This window comes from Dipodomys merriami, unplaced genomic scaffold, assembly GCF_024711535.1.
Source record: "Dipodomys merriami isolate MVZ:Mamm:240054 unplaced genomic scaffold, mDipMer1.0.p SCAF_3, whole genome shotgun sequence".
NCBI classification, from domain to species: Eukaryota; Metazoa; Chordata; class Mammalia; order Rodentia; family Heteromyidae; genus Dipodomys; species Dipodomys merriami.
The window spans coordinates 34,718,441-34,738,596 of record NW_027204492.1 but is presented as its reverse complement, the minus strand read 5'-3'; the positions used below and the strand labels follow the sequence as shown (position 1 = coordinate 34,738,596).

General features: G+C 36.0%; 2 protein-coding genes across 4 annotated transcripts in view; one reads left to right on the top strand and one right to left on the bottom strand.

Annotated features, from left to right (window-relative positions):
- The window catches only part of Trpc5 (transient receptor potential cation channel subfamily C member 5), a 272,537-nt gene that overhangs the window by 81,308 nt on the left and 171,073 nt on the right, over positions 1 to 20,156 (bottom strand). The window lies entirely within an intron of this gene.
- On the top strand, positions 11,862 to 12,369 carry Trpc5os (TRPC5 opposite strand). Its single transcript, XM_070039893.1, has one exon. It carries the CDS (start codon positions 12,049 to 12,051, stop codon positions 12,367 to 12,369), a length of 321 nt encoding a protein of 106 aa, XP_069895994.1. The 5' UTR covers positions 11,862 to 12,048.

Sequence of the window (20,156 nt, the reverse complement as noted above, 5' to 3'; positions counted from 1 at the left end):
GGCTAAGACTTGTTAAGATAAACTATTTTACTGGGTCAGACCAATAAAGGGTTGACCAGACAGTAAAGGTAGTTTATTCCCAGTCAGCATCCAGGCAAACCCCACCCAGAACTAAGCCTAGTTAATGTCTAGTCAAGGTTTACTCAAGGCAGAGTTAAGAATAGCCAGTGACTGAGTCTCACATAGTTTTTAATCACTGAATAATTAAGAAAAAGTCTAGGTCTAAATCTACTTAAGGCCCAGTTATCTGAGTTAATTCTTATTCATCCAAGCTAAGCACCTAAATGTAGGGAATACCTACTTAGATTTTAGTTGAGATAAATCTGGGCCTACTTAAGATCTTAATTATAGTCTAAACTGAGAATAGGTCTGACTATGAAGAGCCCATGCTTACTTAGGGACCAGTAATATAGTAATAGTAGTTAATAAAGTCTAGACAGACCAGTTAAGCGCTAGTAAGGACCAAAGACTAGTTAAAGTTTAGCTAGAGTTTAGTTAAGGCAAAGATAGGGCTTAAACCTAATTTGTCTACTTAGTTTTGTCAAAGCCTAGTTAGCTCACTTAGGGTATGGTTAAGACTAAGCCTAATTAAGTTTTAGTTAGAACCCAGTTAGTTTAGTCATAGATTATGCCTGGTTTACATGGGGTCAGATTATACTTAAAGCCTTGTAGGATATAATCTAGAGAAGGTCTATTCATAGTGGAATTTCAGGTGTAACAAGACCTTGAGTCTATTTAAATTCTTTTCAGCTTTGTTTAATATTGTGAAATATCTAGTCTTTGTTAAGTTCTGGTAAAACCCTAGTGAAGGCCTAGCAAGGACTCAAGATTAGTTAATGCTAAAGTCAAGGCAGGGAAAAACTAGGTTCTAAGTCTGGCTAAGGTCTAGTAATACCAGTTAAGTCCTGTTCAGAGCTTACTCTAGATAAGATGTAGTCGAAGAGAATGTTCAACTTATTCTAGTTTTGGTATGTAATGCTGAAAATCCTAGAAAGACCCCTAGTCCCTGAAAATCAGGTTGATTGACCACCCCAATTAATATCTTTTAAAGAAAAATTTTCTTTGCCTTAGAGTTTATGGTTTACTAATTTTCAACATTATCATTTGAATATAGCATCCATTTGAGATAGGTGCCACCTATCTCAAATTAGTGACTTCTTAGATGCTTTATTTTTACTATCAGAGAGAGAGATGTTTAAATATAATCTTAACTAATAAGACACACCATTAAAAAATTCAAAGTATTGGGGCATCCTTGTAAAGAAAAATGCCTTGGATCAGAAAGGGAATACTAGCTAAAGGTTTTATTATCTTTATTTCTGATCAGAAAGGACTAAATGATCAGGAAGCCTAAATGATTTGTCAAGGTAAGAAATTCAACTCTCACTGCCTCTAATAATGCTCATATGTTACTCTTTAAAAAAACATGTCTTTCATCTACCCTTCCAACTTCCACATGTCAAAGCATTTAATACATGCCTGTGCAACAGAGGTTGTTGAAGCTGTCTTTATGTGTCAGCAATGTTTATATCTATGTACTATCTGAGGTCTACCAAGCATTTGGTAGGTTATGGTTTGATTTTGGTTTTGTGTTTTTTCTTTTACATATTATTATTATTATTATTATTATTATTATTATTATTATTATTATTATTATTATTATTATCTTTAAGTAGTTGTACAAAGCAGTTCCCATTCTACAAAACAGCATATGAGTACAAGGTGTCTGACAACATTGTCACCCATCATTCCTAACCCACCTTTCTCTCACTTTTTTTTTAAAATTGACATTAGGTGATTACATAAATTTCACGTTTCACAGTATTGTGGAATAGTGACAAAGTCACAAACACATTTTAACCTTCACAAGGCACATTGTCATTATTATGGTCTATAAAGTTTGTGAATTCTGTGAGCGGTTTTGTGTTTAAATATGTGTGTTGGTTCTGGAGTTTGAACTCAGGGGCCTGGGTGCTATCCCTGAGCTTTCTTTGCTCAAGGCTAATGTTGTACCACTTGAGCCACAGGTCTACCTCTAGCTCATGGACTTTTTTTTGCCTGGATGGCTTTGAAACCTGTTGCTCAGATCTCAGTTTCCTGAGTAGCTAAGGATTACAGGCATGAAAACAGGCATGCAGTACTTTTGGCCCAAGGTTTATTTATTGAATTGATTATTTGCAGTTTATTTAGGGGATATATGATATATGCTGAGGATGTGGCAGGACAGACTTGATAGTGGAGACAGGCTTCAGCTACTTTATCTACTGTAATTTGGGAAAGCATAGTTCTGAAAATGACACTGAAGACAAATCTGGTGTAGTCAGTAATTCTTGGGAAGGTTAATGGATTCATCCCTGGCATAATGACATTGGGGAGCCAGGAAAGGAAATCTAGGCCTTCTTCCTTGGTACTGTGGATTCAGCTGCCAGAAGGCGCTGAAAACTTGGCTTGCCTTTTCCTGGCTGTTTCATTTCTGTCATCTCCTGTAAGCTTACCAAGGGTGACAGGCATCTCTATTAAAAACCTTGTGTATAAATATAGCTATATCTTCCACTATGTTATCCTAAGGATAAAATAGTCACCATTCTATGGAGAAACTTTTGGATTTCATGCTAATGGTAGCAATATCCCAAACATGAAGTGTCTTGTCCAGTAAATACCAGCTTCCTCTTTAGTGGTGTAGTTAGAAGAACATTGTTCATTCTTCTTGTGTAGCAGTGGCAATGGCATCTGGGGAAAGCTTTCAACATAAGCAGTTAGTGGCTTAGATGATATCACAATAGAAGAGGCCTCTGGGATGTACTGTAGGTTTCAGATGCTTTCTTAGAGTATAATTTCCCTTTTGTGTTATTATAATGCTGTAGAGAGCTGCTTGGTTTAATGTGTAATGCAAAAGGAAGCCAGAGGTAGTTAGGAAGAAACTAATGATTTCTTCCACTGAGGTATTAGTATTTTCCAAGATTGGAGAGATGAAACAAATGCACGCATGTACACAATTAGTCAATAAATATGTCACAAACCTCATAAACCTTATAAACACACTGTTTGTGTACTTGACAAAAGGCATCAAATACAAATACTCTGTTTCAGAAGTTTCAAAGTAAAACTCAAATATATATAATTCCATTATGGACTCTATACAATTCACATTCTGGACTTCACGAGGGTATCTTTTCACTAGGGTATGGCTTTCTTTTCTAGGTGCACTCTGGGGACAATCCTGTATGGATGAAGACAATAATTGTCTTCAAAGTGACTTTCAGCAGTTAGTTCTCATGGTTTATGGTGTTTTTAATTGATATCCTAACCCTGGCTCTTATTTTTCTAGTGATTTGGAGGTCTTTGGAGCTTTAGAAAACAAGCTGCAGAGTGAGGAGACAGCTCAGAAGGCTGAGAACCTGAAGAATCAGCTCTTCATCCTTGCTCTGTAATCAACCAGCTGTGTGACCTTGGCAAGTAACCTATATTTTATGGGTTTGTACTTCCTCGGTTATAAAACAGGAAAAATCCTTGTGGCACGGAATTGTTGTAGATTGGAGTACATGAACACACTTTAGGATATAATTACCAGAAGGAAGTAGTTCCTTCCACTTTTTGTAATGTCTGAAGACATTGCCTCTCTTGCCTTCCAGGAATCACTAGTAAAGAGCTAGTATGTGCCACATACTGTTTACCTGGAATTTGTCCAGGATAGTGATTATGCACCAGATTTATTTTCCACATACCATTCTAAACTCATTGTATGTATTAACTCACATAATTCATGTGTGTGTTATCTTCATTTTACAAATGACGAAACTGAAGTATAGAGCAGTTTTAGCAATTTTCCAGTTAGTCCATGATAAAGTTCAAATTGGACTATTGGTTTGTTTGATACCATATTCAACCTTATAATACTAGCATCATTTTACTGTCTCTCCCAAAGAGAATATAATTCCCTACAATCAAACGAACAAAAAAACCTGACTTTTTTCTCTCACAGAAAGCTAGAGGAAGGATTAGGAATAGAACTCCTTTTCTCATTACTTCTATCCCTTCTTTTAGACCCTGTCATCTGTACTTATTATATTTGAAACAAATAAAAACAATAACAAAACGACCTTTGTCTAAAAGTATTATACCACTTTCTAGATACTGGGAATTTTGGGGCCTCTTATAGCTACCAAGCTTCACAGATAAGCCTGTACAGGTTCCTCCAAGTTAAGATGGAGTGTTTATCCTCATGTTTGGACAATGTTTTGAGAAATTTTTATGGTTCTCTCCAGGAAAATAACTGAAAGATGTTTTCAAAAGTAGTTGTTTTCCTACAGTGACTTAAGTTTTTTTCTGAAGGGTAAGCTAGAGTCTGCCAATCTTTTTGCAGCAATGAATCAATTTGGAGGAGGAAAGAAAATTCAGTAGAACTTGGTAGAAATTGGCCATAAGGACATTTCCTACTCCCCCATATTTCAGTTTCTGTTTTGAATTTTTGTGTATTTTCAAGAAGGGGCCATGTTTAGCTCTTCAGCTGTACAATTCTTTCCTTGTTTTTTTTCTTGATAAATTAAAGATGGTTCATGAGGATTTTAAATGTCAGATCCTATAACAGGCAAATGCCTTATTGCACAGTGTTTTTAAGGCAAAGATTTGAAGCTTTAAAAATAGTTTGAAGGTTGAATCCTATTTATTTTTTTCCTGGTATCCTTCCAGAGATGTTCTTGCTATGTGAAAATAATAAAATTTGGCCTTTGGGGATAAAGTGTTCTTGATATCTCCTCAGAGGTAGGGAAGGTGTGGCAGGTATCCATAAAGGTGTGGTTATTTTTAAAGTCCAAATTGACTGCATAGATCAAAATGTTACTGCAACACTAGAAAAGTGAGCATGGTGAAAAACATATCCTGTTTGTAAGTAGGAAACAGGTGCCTGCATTCACCAAAGGCATATTTTAATATCTCCCATGTAACTGGCTCTGTTACCCTTAGATATGAACTTATTTACCTTGCCTTATGCAGAGAAGCTTATCAACTATAAACATAGACCCAGAGGATTTGAATTCTTTTCACCTTTTCTACCGGTAGACACGTATTGCCAGATTTCCAGAAGCAGTGCAAAATAAAAGTGTAAAATTCTCAGTAAAAAGAAAAATGGTGGCTTTTCATTAGTTGTGTTGGCAAAATTCTAGTTATTCAAAGGATAAACATGGACTCTTCCCCAGTTATCTTTCTGAGCTACTTATAAGAGATGGATTATCTATCTCCTGCGGCATCAATTAAAAACTGTCTAGCAATCAGGGACTCTTGCTTTGGCACTGCTATGAAGTAGAGAACTACATTAGTTAGCCAAAAGGTTATTTCCCTTCTGAACTATATATACATTCATGCTTCATTCCATTTTCCCTCTGACAATTGAATTACTAAACCATGTCTTACTATCTTCTATCTTCACGTGTTTTATAAGGAGACCTGGGAATTGTGTGTGTTTAAAAATTTTGAGTTATAGTATTATGCAAGATTTAAAGTTTAAAGGTGCAGTTCAATGATGCTTTGGTTTTTATATATGCAATCATGTCAAGATCAGACCATTCTTAGTACTTCAGAAAGCTTCCATATATCCTTTCCCACTCAATACCCTCCTACCCAGAGGTAATCTCTGTTTATTTCTGTTCCATATATTTACTTGTCTGTTCTTGAATTCCATATAAGGTACCATATGATTTTTCTGTTGCTTTGTAGGTCCCCCCCACGGTATAATCCTTGTTTTCACTGTATTTGATGTTGATATAATTTGGGGAGGGGAAGGGAAAAATCTTTAAAAAGGGATACAGGTTGACCCATTGCAACAATGAAATGTACAAGACACTATGTTGAAAAATGAACTTTACAATTTGGGCGGGGGTGAAGGGAAGTATAGTTGTGGAGGTGAGAGGGAAGGGATGGTAGGGGAAAAACAAAGGAGGAGGCAACAATGCTTGATAAAAATATACTCATTATCTTACTCATGTAACTGTAACTCCTCTGTACAGTATTTTCACAATAAAAAACTTATTAAAAAAGTAATGATATAATGTATACTGTATTTTTATGCAGTTAGTCTTTGTTGACATTCTTGTACATATATGCAGTCATAATTTGTTTATATGCTTCAAGGTAAAATTACAGGTTCATGAAATAGAAGTGTACCTTTAATACAGATAGTTTTCTAAAGTAGTTATACCAATGAACATTGTCATCAGCAGTGTATGAAAGAGAAAGAGAGTTCCAGTTGCTTCATGTTTGTCTCAGTGCTTTGTATTATAAACCTTTCCAACTGAAGCTATTCTGGTGGCATTTTGTATATCACATTGTGGTTTTAATTTGCATTTCTCTGGTGAGTAATACTGAGGCTTGTAGGCCATTAGTATATTTACCCTCTTAAGATATCTTTGGATCCAAGGAAGATTTTTTTAATTTTTCTTTTTTAATATATATTTTTTACTGTAAAGATACTGTACAGAGGGGTTACAGTTACATGAATAAGGTAATGGGTACATTTTCTATCGAGCATTGTTACCTCCTCCTTTGTTTTTCCCCTACCATCCCTTCCCTCCCCCAAGAAAGGTTTTAATTCAATGATTTTTTTTCAGTCAGTTATTTTTTCTGTGTGAAAAAATTGTGCCTACCTAAGATCATGAATATTTTTGCCTGTGGCTTTGTCTAGACAGACTATTATTTTACCTTTCATATTTAGGTCTTTGATCTATTTTTAATTATTTGTATGATTATTTTAGTATTTGGTATAAGTTAAGGTCATTGTCCCACTGATTTCTTTGTCTGCCTTTGTGCCAATAACTGTGCTCAGATAGTTATGTTGTAGAGCCTCAGAACATACTACCTATATTTCTACATTCAGATTGATTAGTTTTTGCTTCCACATATGGAAAGAACATGCAGTACTGTTTTCTTACTGTGTTTAGGCATGATAACTGGTAGTATATATTCTCTGGGTTTCTTCTTATTGAAGAGATATGGCTATATTAAGCCCTTTATACCTCCCTATGTAAAGAGTATATAGAATCATTAAATCAAAAGTACCCTTTGAGTTTCTCCTATGTCCCTTTAAGTTCAAAATCTAGGGAAACTTTTAAGGAGGAGACTATACTTTACTCTGATTTTTCTGTCTAGGAGCCAGCCTACAACTCAACCAACTAATTTGAGGTTAGTAAAAATTTGCCCTGCATGTCATTTATTTCCAGTCAATTATTATTAGTCTCCTGGAACTACCAAAAATTATTCTAGATTAGCTTTTTCCTTAGTATAATCCCTCTTCCTTAGGACCAAGCCTCATCTTCAACTTGTGACCAGAATTAGCAAATGTTGCCGTGAAGAAAAATGCTTATGACTGTTGCTCATTTAGGAAGGACTCTTTGCTTTTTGAAATTTTTGTGCATTTTATTTCAACAGCTCACTGATATCCTTAATCTTATCAATTTAGTTATTTATCTCATTTTGAGGGTAGGATTTAGTTGTATCAGGATCAGTCACATCCTCTTTGAAAATACATTTCTGGAAATAATTTCAAAGATATAGCTTTGAATTTTTATCCATCTTGGGTCTACCAAAGATAAGTAATTTATGATCCTTTTGGCCAATTCAACAGAACAGAGGATGGGTGCTTTCCCAAACTGCTGCATCACAGATGGCAGACAATCTAATCTGTTGGGGATTGAGCCACCTCTCTTCATTCTCCCAGCCTTAATCATATTCAATTTAGGATTGGCCCGTTTCTAGGTATAGAAAATGAGATTAACATTCGCAGGTCTATTCCTGCTTAGGAAAATGAAATGTTGATTTTGATCCTACTAAGGCAAATTTTCCACTATAGTCGCCTAAATTTGGACAGTCTCACATAGAACTTTATTTTGAAAGTTTGGTGCTGTTCCTGGGGCTTGAACTCAGGGCCTGGGCACTGTCCTCAAGCTTTTGTGCTTAAGGCTAGTACTCCACTACTTGAGCCACAGCTTTATTTTCAGCTCTTTTATGGTTTTTAATTTGAGATAAGTCTAATGGATTTTCCTGCCCAGGCAGGCTTTGAACTTTGGTCCTCAGATCTCAGCATGCTTAGTAGCTAGGATTACAGCTGCACCCAGCTTCTCATAGGATTTTAAAAATTAGATATGAAGTGACTCTCAGCTCTACATCTTGACTTAACCAAGTAACTACAGATAAGTTACTTAATTCCTCTTATTCTCATTTTCCATCCATAATTTCACAATGCTATTTTATTAGAATTAAGTATACTACTCTATGAAAAGTCATTTTCTTAGTGCTTGATATATAATTGGTTTTCTATAAGTATGAACTTTTACTAGACTACGTGCATGCCACCTTATATGGTACACAATAGTTCAAGCTGCTGCTTATGCTGGTTAGTTTGGAGGAGAATAAAATTTACATACAGTGAAATACAAAGATATTAACTATCAATCAATGAGTTTTGACCAGTGCATGTTCTTGAGTTACATATAATCCTCTTTAAAATATGACAGTTACTGCCACTCTAGAAAGTTCTTTTCTGTCACTCCCAATCACTTCTGATTCTCCTAGATGCAAACAAAATTTACTTGCATTTTCCACCTTGAATTTTCTTGCATTTTTGAGAATTATATATGAATGGATAATGCAGTATGCATTCATTTTGGGTCTGCCTTCTTGCATGAAGTAAATGCTTTTGCTATTTATCTATGTTGTTGTCTCCATCGACAGAGACTTTCTTTTTATTGATGATTAGTGACACATTGTATTAATACCCCAGTTTTTCCATTCTTCTCTTGTTGGAAACCTGAATTTCTCTACTTCTTGGCATATATATGTACATGTATATATATGTAGCTGAAATAAGCATTTTCATAAAAGTCTCTTCATGACTTTTTATTTTTCTTGGGTAGATATTTAGGAGTGGAATTTCTGGGACATAGATAAGTACATGGGCAGTTTTATAAGATCTGAAAAACATTTCCCTAAAATTGTACCGTTTTATATTTTCACCAGCAATATGGAAGGAATTGGGTTGTTATTTATACATGTTTTTCAATATTTGTTGTCATTTGGTTTTTGTTAGTTTAGACATTGTATTATGATACTTATTGTGATACTAATTTTCTTGATGACTAATGTTGTTGGATACACTTTAAAGGGCTTATTGTTTATATTACTTCTTTAGTAGAAAGTTTGTCCAAATATTTTGACTGTTTTTTTTTTCTTCATGAAGCAATAGTCTCATTTTTTATCCTAGGCTGGGCTTGACAGCTTGTAGGTGTACTTGTCATTTTATTGACTGTATATTTTGATGAATTAGTGTATCTTTTTACTTGAATAAGTGAAAGTTGTTCCTCCCATCCTTCTTCCCTTCCTTCCTTCACAGGAGAGTTACTGATTATGTACTATATGGCAAGCATTCTTCTATGTTTCAGGTACAGAGCAGAAAACAAAGCAGACATATTTCCTAATCCCATGACATGTTTTAGTCTAAGAGTGGAGTAGGAAACAGAAAAAAAACAACAAAAACAATGAGATAATTAGTGGTATCATAACACAAAATTGCAGTATATACTTAATGATGAAAGAAAGAATTTTGGACCAAAAATAGTATAATCTAAATGAATTTAGGCTAACTGGAGAGACTTATGTAACTCAGTGTGTCAGACCAGTCCCTATGGTGGCCTGCAAACTCCATGTGAAAATCATACACGATTTGGCCAATGACTTGCTGCACTTCAGTAAATATCTACAAAATATATTCAGCTGGGGATGAAGCCTTTGATTGACTATCCCCCTCTGGCCAGACTGCTCTAAACTGGTCAGTCATTGACATAATCTGATCATACCAATCAGCCATAAATTGGAGATATATGTTCTAATAAGTGGAAAATTATGGGCAAAGATTATTGAAGGAAAAGAACAATCTGTCAAAAGGATATATGAAAAATCAGAGGAATTCAGATACATATGTAGGATATTTATCAATTCATCAGAATCGAAGCACAAAATAATGTATTTGGAATTACAGAGGAGGCAATTTCATACCTTTACCCCCTGAAAAACTAATATAGACAATGTAGCCTTGTATTCCAACTTAGCTCCCTTGTCAGTCTAATTTAAGGTCTATGGAATGGGCATGAGAAACCTTAGGGCATATGGGCATAAATTTTAGTTCTATTAGTAAGCAAAGAAGAAAGAATGAAAAAGTGGCAAATGCAACAAAGCCACACAAGATATGTAAAATTGCTAAAAAAACTTTTTGCATTCTTAACCTTGATTTTAATGGTATTAAGGAGTGGTAAGACAGACTATTAATGGCAGATAGTTAATATTGGGAACAGTTCTTAGATTATTTTTTAAGATAAGGTCTCACCATGTTGCCCAGGCAGGCCCAGAACTTACAACCTAGGTTGTCCTTGAACTTGTAAATCTTCCTTCCCTAGCCTCCTCAGTGTTGGGAATACAGCAGTGGGATACCATGAGCAGATCAAATATCTGGACTTTAAAGACAAAGAATAGAGGTCCTTCACTTCTTTGGTGAAGTTAATTCCTAGATATTTTTGGGGGGAGGGGCTATTACAAAACGAGTTGCTTTCCTGATTTCAGCCTCCCTCTTCACATTATTGGCATACAGAAAAGCTATTGATTTTTGAGGATTAATTTTTTTTTGTCGATTATGGGGCTTGAATTCTGGGCCTGGGCGCTGTCCCTCAAGTTTTCAACTCAAGGCAAGCACTCTACCACTTGAGCTACAGTGCCACTTCTGGTTTTCTGGTGGTTTATTGGTGGTAAGAATTTCACTGACTTTCCTGCCGGGGCTGGCTTGGAACGGTGATCATCAGATCTCAGCCTCCTGAATAGCTATGATTACACACCTTAGCCACTAGAGTCCGGCTTTGAGGATTAATTTTATGGAGTGCTACTTTGCCAAAGTTTCCATATCACCATTGTCCTTATTCAGTACTTGATTAGCATCATAATCAAATCAGCACCATCATTTCTTATCCAAATCAACTATAAATAACAATTGTCAGCCAGGCGCTGGTGGCTCACGCCTGTAATCCTAGCTACTCAGGAGACTGAGATCTGAGGATTGCGGTTCAAAGCCAGCTTGGGCAGGAAAGTCCATGAGACTCTCATCTCCAATTAACCACTAGAAAACCGGAAGTGGTGCTGTGGCTCAAGTGGTAGAGCACTTTCCTTGAGCTGAAGATTGCGGGGACAGTGTCCAAGCCCAGAGTTCAAGACCCATGACCGACAAAAAAAAAAAAAAAAAAAAAACAATTGCCAACTACACAGTGTCCATTGTTTTTGACTATAGCTTTCAGTAATAGAAGTATGTGGTTGGGGTCAATTCATGTACTAATTAATGGGCTCCTTGATTTTATACCGAATTGATAAAAATAGCTAAAGAGATTTTGCAGTTTATTTCACAAAAACATCTGTCTTCATAATGCTGGGTAATTGTAACTTTCAATGAATTGATTATTTTTAAATGAATATATTGTTAAGAATACAGAAAACATTTACTAGCTTGAGATATAAATGGCAATGAAATAAACATGCTCAGAGTTCAAGACCTTGAGTGGGTATATACTTTCTTAATAGAGGTCTACAAAGACAGCCAATGACCTGTTTTCATTTTTTTCTCACTGCTCCCCACAAAAGGATAAAGACCATAAGAAATTTAGTCCTCATAAGGGTGTCTGAAAAAGAAAGAACAATAGCTAGAGATCCTCTTTTAGCATTAAGCACAATTCTCAGTAGGGGTATTCTGTGGATAGAATCTTATAGGACAAAATGTAGATCAAGGGTAGTAAATCATATATTTCTCTTTTCTTTATTAGATCTGCTTTTCTGCCTTCTCTTGGCTGTGGCAAGAGAACAAGGGTGCCACTTCTTGAGAAGTTCACCAACACCAAAAAATTTTCTGCAGTTCTACTGGCCTGACTTAAACACTATCATAATCAAAACATCCATATTTCTTATCTAAACCACCTGAAGAACCATTGTCACCTCTATAAGTTTTACTGTCATCAGGTGAGAAGAGCAATGGAGGCCAGGTCAATTCCCGCGCTGGTCAGTGGACTTGTTGAGTGTGTAGCCCAGCTAATAAGAATAGCTGAAGAGCTTTTGCAGTTTATTTCACAGGAACACCAAGTTCCTTACCCAGGTCCAAGTGGAGAAGGTGAAGCCAGTTCAGCTCCTTCCGAGGAAATTCCATTGCCAGATCTTGCTGATCTCTCCGACCTAGAGTCAATACTTTCACTAAAAGAAGATGAAGATCTCATCCTTGACATCGATGAAGCAATGTTAGATATCGACAACTTGTATGATGTGATACCTACTGATGATGATGTAAATAATGAGTAAGAGTCAATTTATGCTCTTCAACATGTGAGAGCTAAGCTTGTTTCTCTTGATTTTTCTGCACATTAGTAATAAGCATTTTCTTCTATGTATTTTTACTATTTTTACTACACTTTTTTATTATTGAAAGTTTATGGGTTAAGATTTGATTTTTTCCGGCAAAGACATTTGTCGTATTTTGATTTTTGTAAAAAGTTCTGACTTCGTGTTAATGTTTTGCCTTCTACTTGTCCTCCTAAGAGTCCTAATGACAGAAGCAAAGAATCCACCCTATCTAACAACAAGGTGAAGAATTGATGATCTCCATCACATCTTAGGACATGTTCTACAATAAGTAGAGCTTAGAAAGGGGATGGCCTCCAGATTGGTATTATGGTGCATATGTTTGTCTTGACAGGATATTATGGAAACACTTATTGAAAAGTTAGAAGTCCTTACTGGGTTTTTAAGAGGAAATTGGTCCAACAAATCACATTATAGCAAGCTAAGTGAAATAACTCCAAAAGAGCAATATCTATGAGATGCTACCACTACAGAAAGGTTTTTAGATGACCACTGTCAGGGAGAAACCTTGGAGAATTCTAAGGCCAATTGGTCCCAGTAAACAGTTTGTAGAAATGCTGATATAGCTTGAAACTGCTTTGAAGCATTGTTTGCTTAATGGAGACAGTACATCTCCAAAAGTTGTAAAAGAGAGGATGCAGAAGAAAGGATGGCTGTATCAAGCCCTACAAAGACTATTTACCCATGTAAAGGCAAACCACTTAATATTTAGACCTACAGCTGATGTTTCAGGAGGGAAAGTGGAAAACGTTTGTTGTTGGATGTAACTGAGTTTAAAACATGGTCTGCTAACATTTGCTATTGAGAGGTTACTCTAATAGTGAATATAAAGAAAATGTGGACTGGTATTTAACACACAAATTCTTCAAATACCAGCGGAGAAAATACAACATTTGGAGCATTTCCTCAACGGGACAAAGGAATAAATGTGCAGGAAGCTCACAGATGACATCGATTCTAGGCCAGCCAGTCCTCTCACATTCATGTGGCAAATTAGGTATGCAACACTTTGGACAAATCCATGGATGGATACTATGGACTTCTTAAGATATGGCCTCTGTATCTCATGAAATGGGCAATAACCAGGAAAAGACATATCTATCAATGGATGGACAGTTTTTTATGGTGGTATGTGCAAATCATAGATGAATGGCATGTTCAAGATAATCCACACTGGTATGAAACAGACCACAACAATTTATGTAGTCATTAAGCATGTGACAATAAAATGTTTAAATGACAATATAGGTAATCTCAATGCTAAGCACACTGTATGTAATATTAAGTAATGTCTACATACATAATAGTTAGCTGTAAAGATAAATTGGGGAAGGCAATTCTAGGCTGTAGAATCAGGTCTTATTTGAATGAACAGTAACAGGAGAAACATAAATTAGTTTGTATACTGACTTTTCAGATGAAGTACTTTAACAAATTTAATCAAGCAAATTCTATGTTCAGAAAAGCTAATGCAGATGCTGTTGAAAGTTAGAATTAACAATTTTATTCCATGTATCAGTTTTAAAATGTCCCACAACAGACTACTCTTTCTGTGGCAAGATTGATGTGTAAATGAGGATCTAAGAGATTTTCAGGGGCAAACAACAGCCCAAGTAGGAAAAATAAAAATGGTGATAGGGAGTTACTACTGTGAGCAATTACAAGCCATATTGGGCAGCAGATTGTGGGACATTGCTACCATAGTAATTGAACAAAATTTCCCATTGTAGAACAGTCCAGATGTGTGGGGATATCCAAAGTAGCAAATATTTGATATATTTCAAATTAATCTAAATAGTGTACTGAAAATGGAAGAAACTTTATTCTTCCATGTCAATAGAACAGTGCACAAAGTATATTGGTAATGGCTAAACAAGTTAATCCATTGAGCAATACATTTAGTAGACTTCTTACATTGTAAGAACATTCAGTAAGAAGAATAAAAATACTATACACAGGTTAAAAAACATGCTTTAATTAAAGGCTTTAGAACAGCCAGGGAAGATAGTCCTTATAAGGAATTCATTCAGATTATTAAGAAATTCAACTATAACTTTTTGTCAAAATAAAATGCAAAGCAACAAAATCAGTACAGACCTGATGTGCTTCAGCCATCAGATATTGATGGATAGCTTATCAAAGTAGAGCTCTGAGATACAGACTTTATAACAATTCTAAAACAGATTAATGTGAGCTGGTTAAGACAATGTCTCATGAGAGAAAACAGCAACTATACTAACTTAAGCAGGCTATCAAAACAGCATTAAGAGAAATGTCTAAGATGATCAGACAGCTTAAATCATGCTAGACTTGAACAAGTCTGAACAAATAATGGTGGTAAGTCAGTTTTTGGGTGTCAAAGCAGGGAGATGTTGCAGTCTTATAGTAGGTAGATCTGTGGAGCCTCTTGTTGATTTGGATCATCTAGAAAGATTTAACTGTGGAGATTTTTACAGGTTTAGAAATTAAAATGTAACCCTATGCTAAGAAACAGAATTTTAAAAAATTACATTTGCTATTTAGAAGAAAATTAAAAATAGAGTTAAGAATGATAAGAACTCAAGAAATAAAAGAACTGTAGCAAGCAAGCAAGCACAGTGTTTTTAGGTGAGAGAAAAACATTAAACCATCAGGATTTCTACAGCTCTTCACAGGGTGAGAAACTGTTATTTGGAGTTATGGCCTCAGAAGGTTCATAGAAATATCTAGTTGGGTTTTTATGTTTTTTTTTATTGTGAAAATACTATACAGAAGGATTACGGTTACATGAACAAGGTAACGAGTACATTTCTTATCAAGCATTGATGCCTCCTCCTTTGTTTTTCCCCTACCATCCCTTTTCCCTCCCACTTCCACAACTACATTCTCTGGTTGGTTTTTGACGCAGGTCATATGCTTAAAAGTTGAATGAGAGGTAGATGCTTTTGAGTGAAATCTTCAATCTCTTATGGGAGAATGGAGGCTGACCATTTATTGACAGTAATACTTTTCTGGGTCTGCTTCAGAACAGTGCAAAGTCAGGTTTTGTTTGATATGCAGGAGAACAAAAGGAGAAGCAGCTCATTATTCTGAATCAGGCTTGAAGTTGTTAAAACTAAGGGAAATAGGGCTGGTGGATGGCAGTGGAGTAGGGAGCACAGATTTTCTGTCATGTGCTTTGGCTGAGGTATATAGGCACACTTAAGTGTCATTCTTGTTTCCAGTTATTAGATTGTAATTATTATCTTTAATTAGATTTTAGTATAAACTAATTTACTGTTTTAAGAGATCTTGTTTTTAAGATATTTGAACTAATAAACACTAATTCCTAAAGCAAAGAACTTGTGGTTATTTTATTTGATCATTTACCTGGTTTGTGAATTTGGAGCTTACCAAATGGACATAAAAGAACCTCACTCACAAGAAGTTATCTGATTATAATGAAAGATATCATACAAGTCTTAAGTTCTACCACTTGCTTGTTAAATAGGTCTTTCAAATCCCTGAACATAGTCCTTTACCATTTGTAAAGTAAGTATTACAGGAATGTTTCTGCTTACCTGTATTGACACTAAGGAACAAATAAAATAATAGTTTTTCAAAGTCTTTGGTACATCTGACAACAGGAGAGAATATAGAAAATCAGAGCTTTTCATAAATATCTGAAAGCTATCTGCATGAGAATACCTGAAAATCTACTTGACATGTAAGGATTATCCAGTAGTCTCATGCCTGTTTTCTGCAAGACTAAAGATTTCTTATTCTGCCATTTTGCATCAAAGTTGTAACTTGGAACCACCTTTTGTTTCATTCTTTGGAGCTTATTTTTCACCAGATTAAATTCTTTTAGAGAGACTATTTGAGTTCTAGTAGGAATAATAATGAGGAAAATACAATAATGAAAAAGGCCTCAAGAAATAATGAATTATATTCCATGTAAGGCTAAGATTTTGTTCCTGAGAGGGTTATATCACTGAACAGTATTAATCCCTCAGGATCCAACTAGATTTGTACAATTTTTTTCACTAAATCTGACTGTATTTTTTACTGATTGGCTTATCCTAATAAACTGAAGATATTTAGTGGTTCCTCTTGAGTATACTTATTTTCCCTGGGAACTCTTCCAGTTCACATTTAAAACTTGATTTTCACACACACACACACACACACACACACACACACACACACACACACACACACACATGTTCATCTGAAGCTGAATGTATGAGTGAACTTATCGTGGGGTCCTTTTCCCTGGTGCAAGATGCCTGATACTTTTCCTTAATCATACCTCTCTACTCACTGAGAGAGCATCCATTTGTGTTGCATATTCCTATATTTCTCCCAACTGGGAGCACAGCATGCTTTAAAAGATGATTAAACAGTATGTCATCACTAATGAATGAGTTGTGGCACATCTGCTCTTTCCTGTTCTTGATTATCAATGCTGAGGATGCATCTACCTAATCCATGCACATTATAACATTATGGTCTTAACTGGTAAGAAGCATGGGATCAAGAAGAAAAAAATGACAGGATTTTAGCTTTGTTGTTCCATTCTCATCTGGATATCATTTCATTTTTGCTTTGTTTTGTTCTTTTTTTTTTGTCGGTCATGGGACCTTAACTCTGGGTCTGGGCACTGTCCCTCTGCTCTTCAGTTCAAGGCTAATGCTCTACAACTTGAGCCACAGTGCCACTTCCAGTTTTCTGGTGGTTTATTGGAGAGAGTTTCACAGCTTTTCCTGCAGCTCTCAGCCTCCTGTGTAGCTAGGATTATAGGCATGAGCCACTGGTACCCAGCTGCACATCATTTCTCTTTGAATATTTGTGGCACTGGAGACAATTATTGTACATTCCTTTGCTAACCTTCTTCAGGGCTTGAAGGTTATCTGGAAAAACTGTCCTTTATAAATGTCACTAGCTTGCTTAAAGGATTCTAACATGTAACTCAGATTGAATATGTTCCAGTAGATCCTCAAGTGTGATCCACTTTATACATTAATGTTTTCCTGCTTGATGAGTTAACACATAAAAGTACAAGCCTCCAAGGGATTTGAGGAATTTATTTAACAGTCAGTCATAATTCATGCTCCCGAGCACAACTTGGAATGGGTTCTGACTGCAATGATCCAATCTACTATAAGCAAAAATTTTCATTGATTTGACTCATGATGATCAGTGAGTAACCTGAAGCTGAAAATTTGTGGGTTGCATAAATGCAATACTTTTGTATTGCTTTTGTTTTTACTATTGAATATCATAATTTTGAATAGATAACAGGTGCCACTTTGCCAGTCTTACAAAAACAGTGAGTTCTTTGGACAGCAATCTGGAAGTTCCTCAAAAAACTAAACATGGGTCTTCTTACAATCCAGCCATACCAGTCCTGGGCATCTACCCAGAACATCACAAGCCAGGATATCATAATGACACTTGCACATCCATGTTCATTGCTGCACTATTCACAAGGGTCAAGTTATGAAAGCAGCCCAGATGCCCTAAAATAGATGAGTGGACAAAAAATGTGGTAAGTATACACAATGGAACTTTGCACAGCCATTAGAAAGAATAATAGTATGTCATTTGCAAGGAAATGCATGGACCTAGGACAAATCGTGTTAGGTGAGGTAAGCCTAGTTTAGAGAGAAGTGGCACATGATTCTTCTCATATGTGGAAGCTAGATCTAAAATACAGGATAAATTGCATAGCACTCTAAGCATTCACACACAGTAAGACCAAAGGAAGACACTCTTAGGTGAGGCATGGAGAGGTGCCATGCCTCTGTGCTTCTGACCATATGAAATAATATTTATTGAAATTAACTCCAGAAAATGGAAATGAGGGATTTTTTCTTTTCTTTTTGTTTATTTTTCTGTCTTTGAGGAAGGAACAACAATGGAGGGACACAGGGTGAACAAATGCAGCAGTGATACTCAGTAGAAACCATGTTGAAAATGAACTATACAACTTGTGAGTGGGGACAAGAGGAAAAAACTGGGAGAGAACAATGGAAAGGGTGACATCCCAAAAGAAATGTACTTACTAGCTGTTTTATGAAACGGTAACTCTTCTGTATATCACCCTTATAATAACAATTTTTAAAAAATGTGTTCTGCAAAATATGAAATTCTAATTGCATGTCCATACATGAAGGAAAAGTGGCTATCTCCAAACTTAGGAGTCTGCAAATATGAATCCTAGTGGTGATGTTTGCACAACAGTAATAACCCTAGTTCCACTGAGCTAGAAACATAAAAATAGCTCTGATGGAAAGTTTGTATCATGTACATTTTACCAGAGTGAGAAGATGATTCCCAGTCAGGCACTGGGGGCTCACACCTGTAATTGTATCTACTCAGCAGCTGAGATCTGAAGATCAGGGTTTGAAGCCAGTCCAGCAAGGAAAGCCCGTGACTCTTATCTCCAATTAAACACCAAAAAACCAGAAGTGTCACCCATGAGATTAAGCACCAGAAAAGCCAGAAATGGAGTTATGGCTCAAGTGGCAGAACATTAGTCTTGAGCAAAAATGCTTAGGGTCAGTATCCAGGCCTTGATGTCAAGCCCCAGGATTAGTGCGTGCACGTGTGTGCGCGCGCGCTTGCACACACACACACACACACACACACACACACAAACACACACACACACACACACACACACACACACACACACACACACACTTTCCTCTTCAATGTGCACAGAAAAAAGCCCTAAGAAAACCTCTGATGCATAATTAAGAGAGCAAAAAGAAATACAACTCTTTGGTACATTCACATTGGTATTATGCTACTGAGAAATATACCATGTGAACATTTAACACCATGTTTATGATGTTTAATATCAGTAACTAGAGACATTGTGAAATAGGAAATACAAGATAAAGTTTTAGGACAGTGAAAAGACTTAAGAGAAAGAGGAAAAAATAGCAAGGTCACTGAGAGTTTGTGGGCAGATAATTTAGATGTCAATGATGACTCCTGATGGCCTTTAGAATGAAAAAGTCATGAATAGTTTCCAAATGGAGTAGTCCCTAAAACTGGCAATCAAAGACTAAATAAATGGGAAGAGTCATGTCATAAAAATGTTGGAAGGCAATCGAACAAAGAATTGAAGTACTGTAGTGAAATATTTAGAAGAGAAAATGCTTTGCCAATTCTCAGGGGAGTGGAAGGAGCCTGTAATTTTCAAGTTTATCTCCTATCCTCTGAGGTGGGGAACACAAAATGTAGTCACAGTCTGCAACATCTGTGTCTTCAAGTATTCTGTTCCCGAGAACTATTCTGTCACTCAAGTAATTTATGTTCTAGAAACGCCTGTGACTTTTTTCCTCACATTATTACAATTTATTTAAAATGAAAAACAAATCCACTGGAACTGTAATATGCATCATTAATGGAAGTACATAGTAAATCTTTCAAAATGTGGAAAATTCAGTTAGGCTTCATGGTAGTCTAGTCAATAAAATATCGGACACTACACATCAACAGCAGAGCAGTGACAGGGAGATGATGGGAAGAGGGATGGGCATTGGTTAAACTTATTACTTGCAATACAACCAGATCATCTACCATGGCTTCTCTATGTGGAATGACAAGCAATAACAAGAGTCAATATTCATTGAATGCCTATTGTGTACTCGTTGCTGTTGTTATGCATAAGCACACTACTTGTTTTAAATAAGCTTTACCTTTCTCTAGGGTGGTAAATGTTTCTTTTATTTTCCCATTTGTCAGAAGGGAGA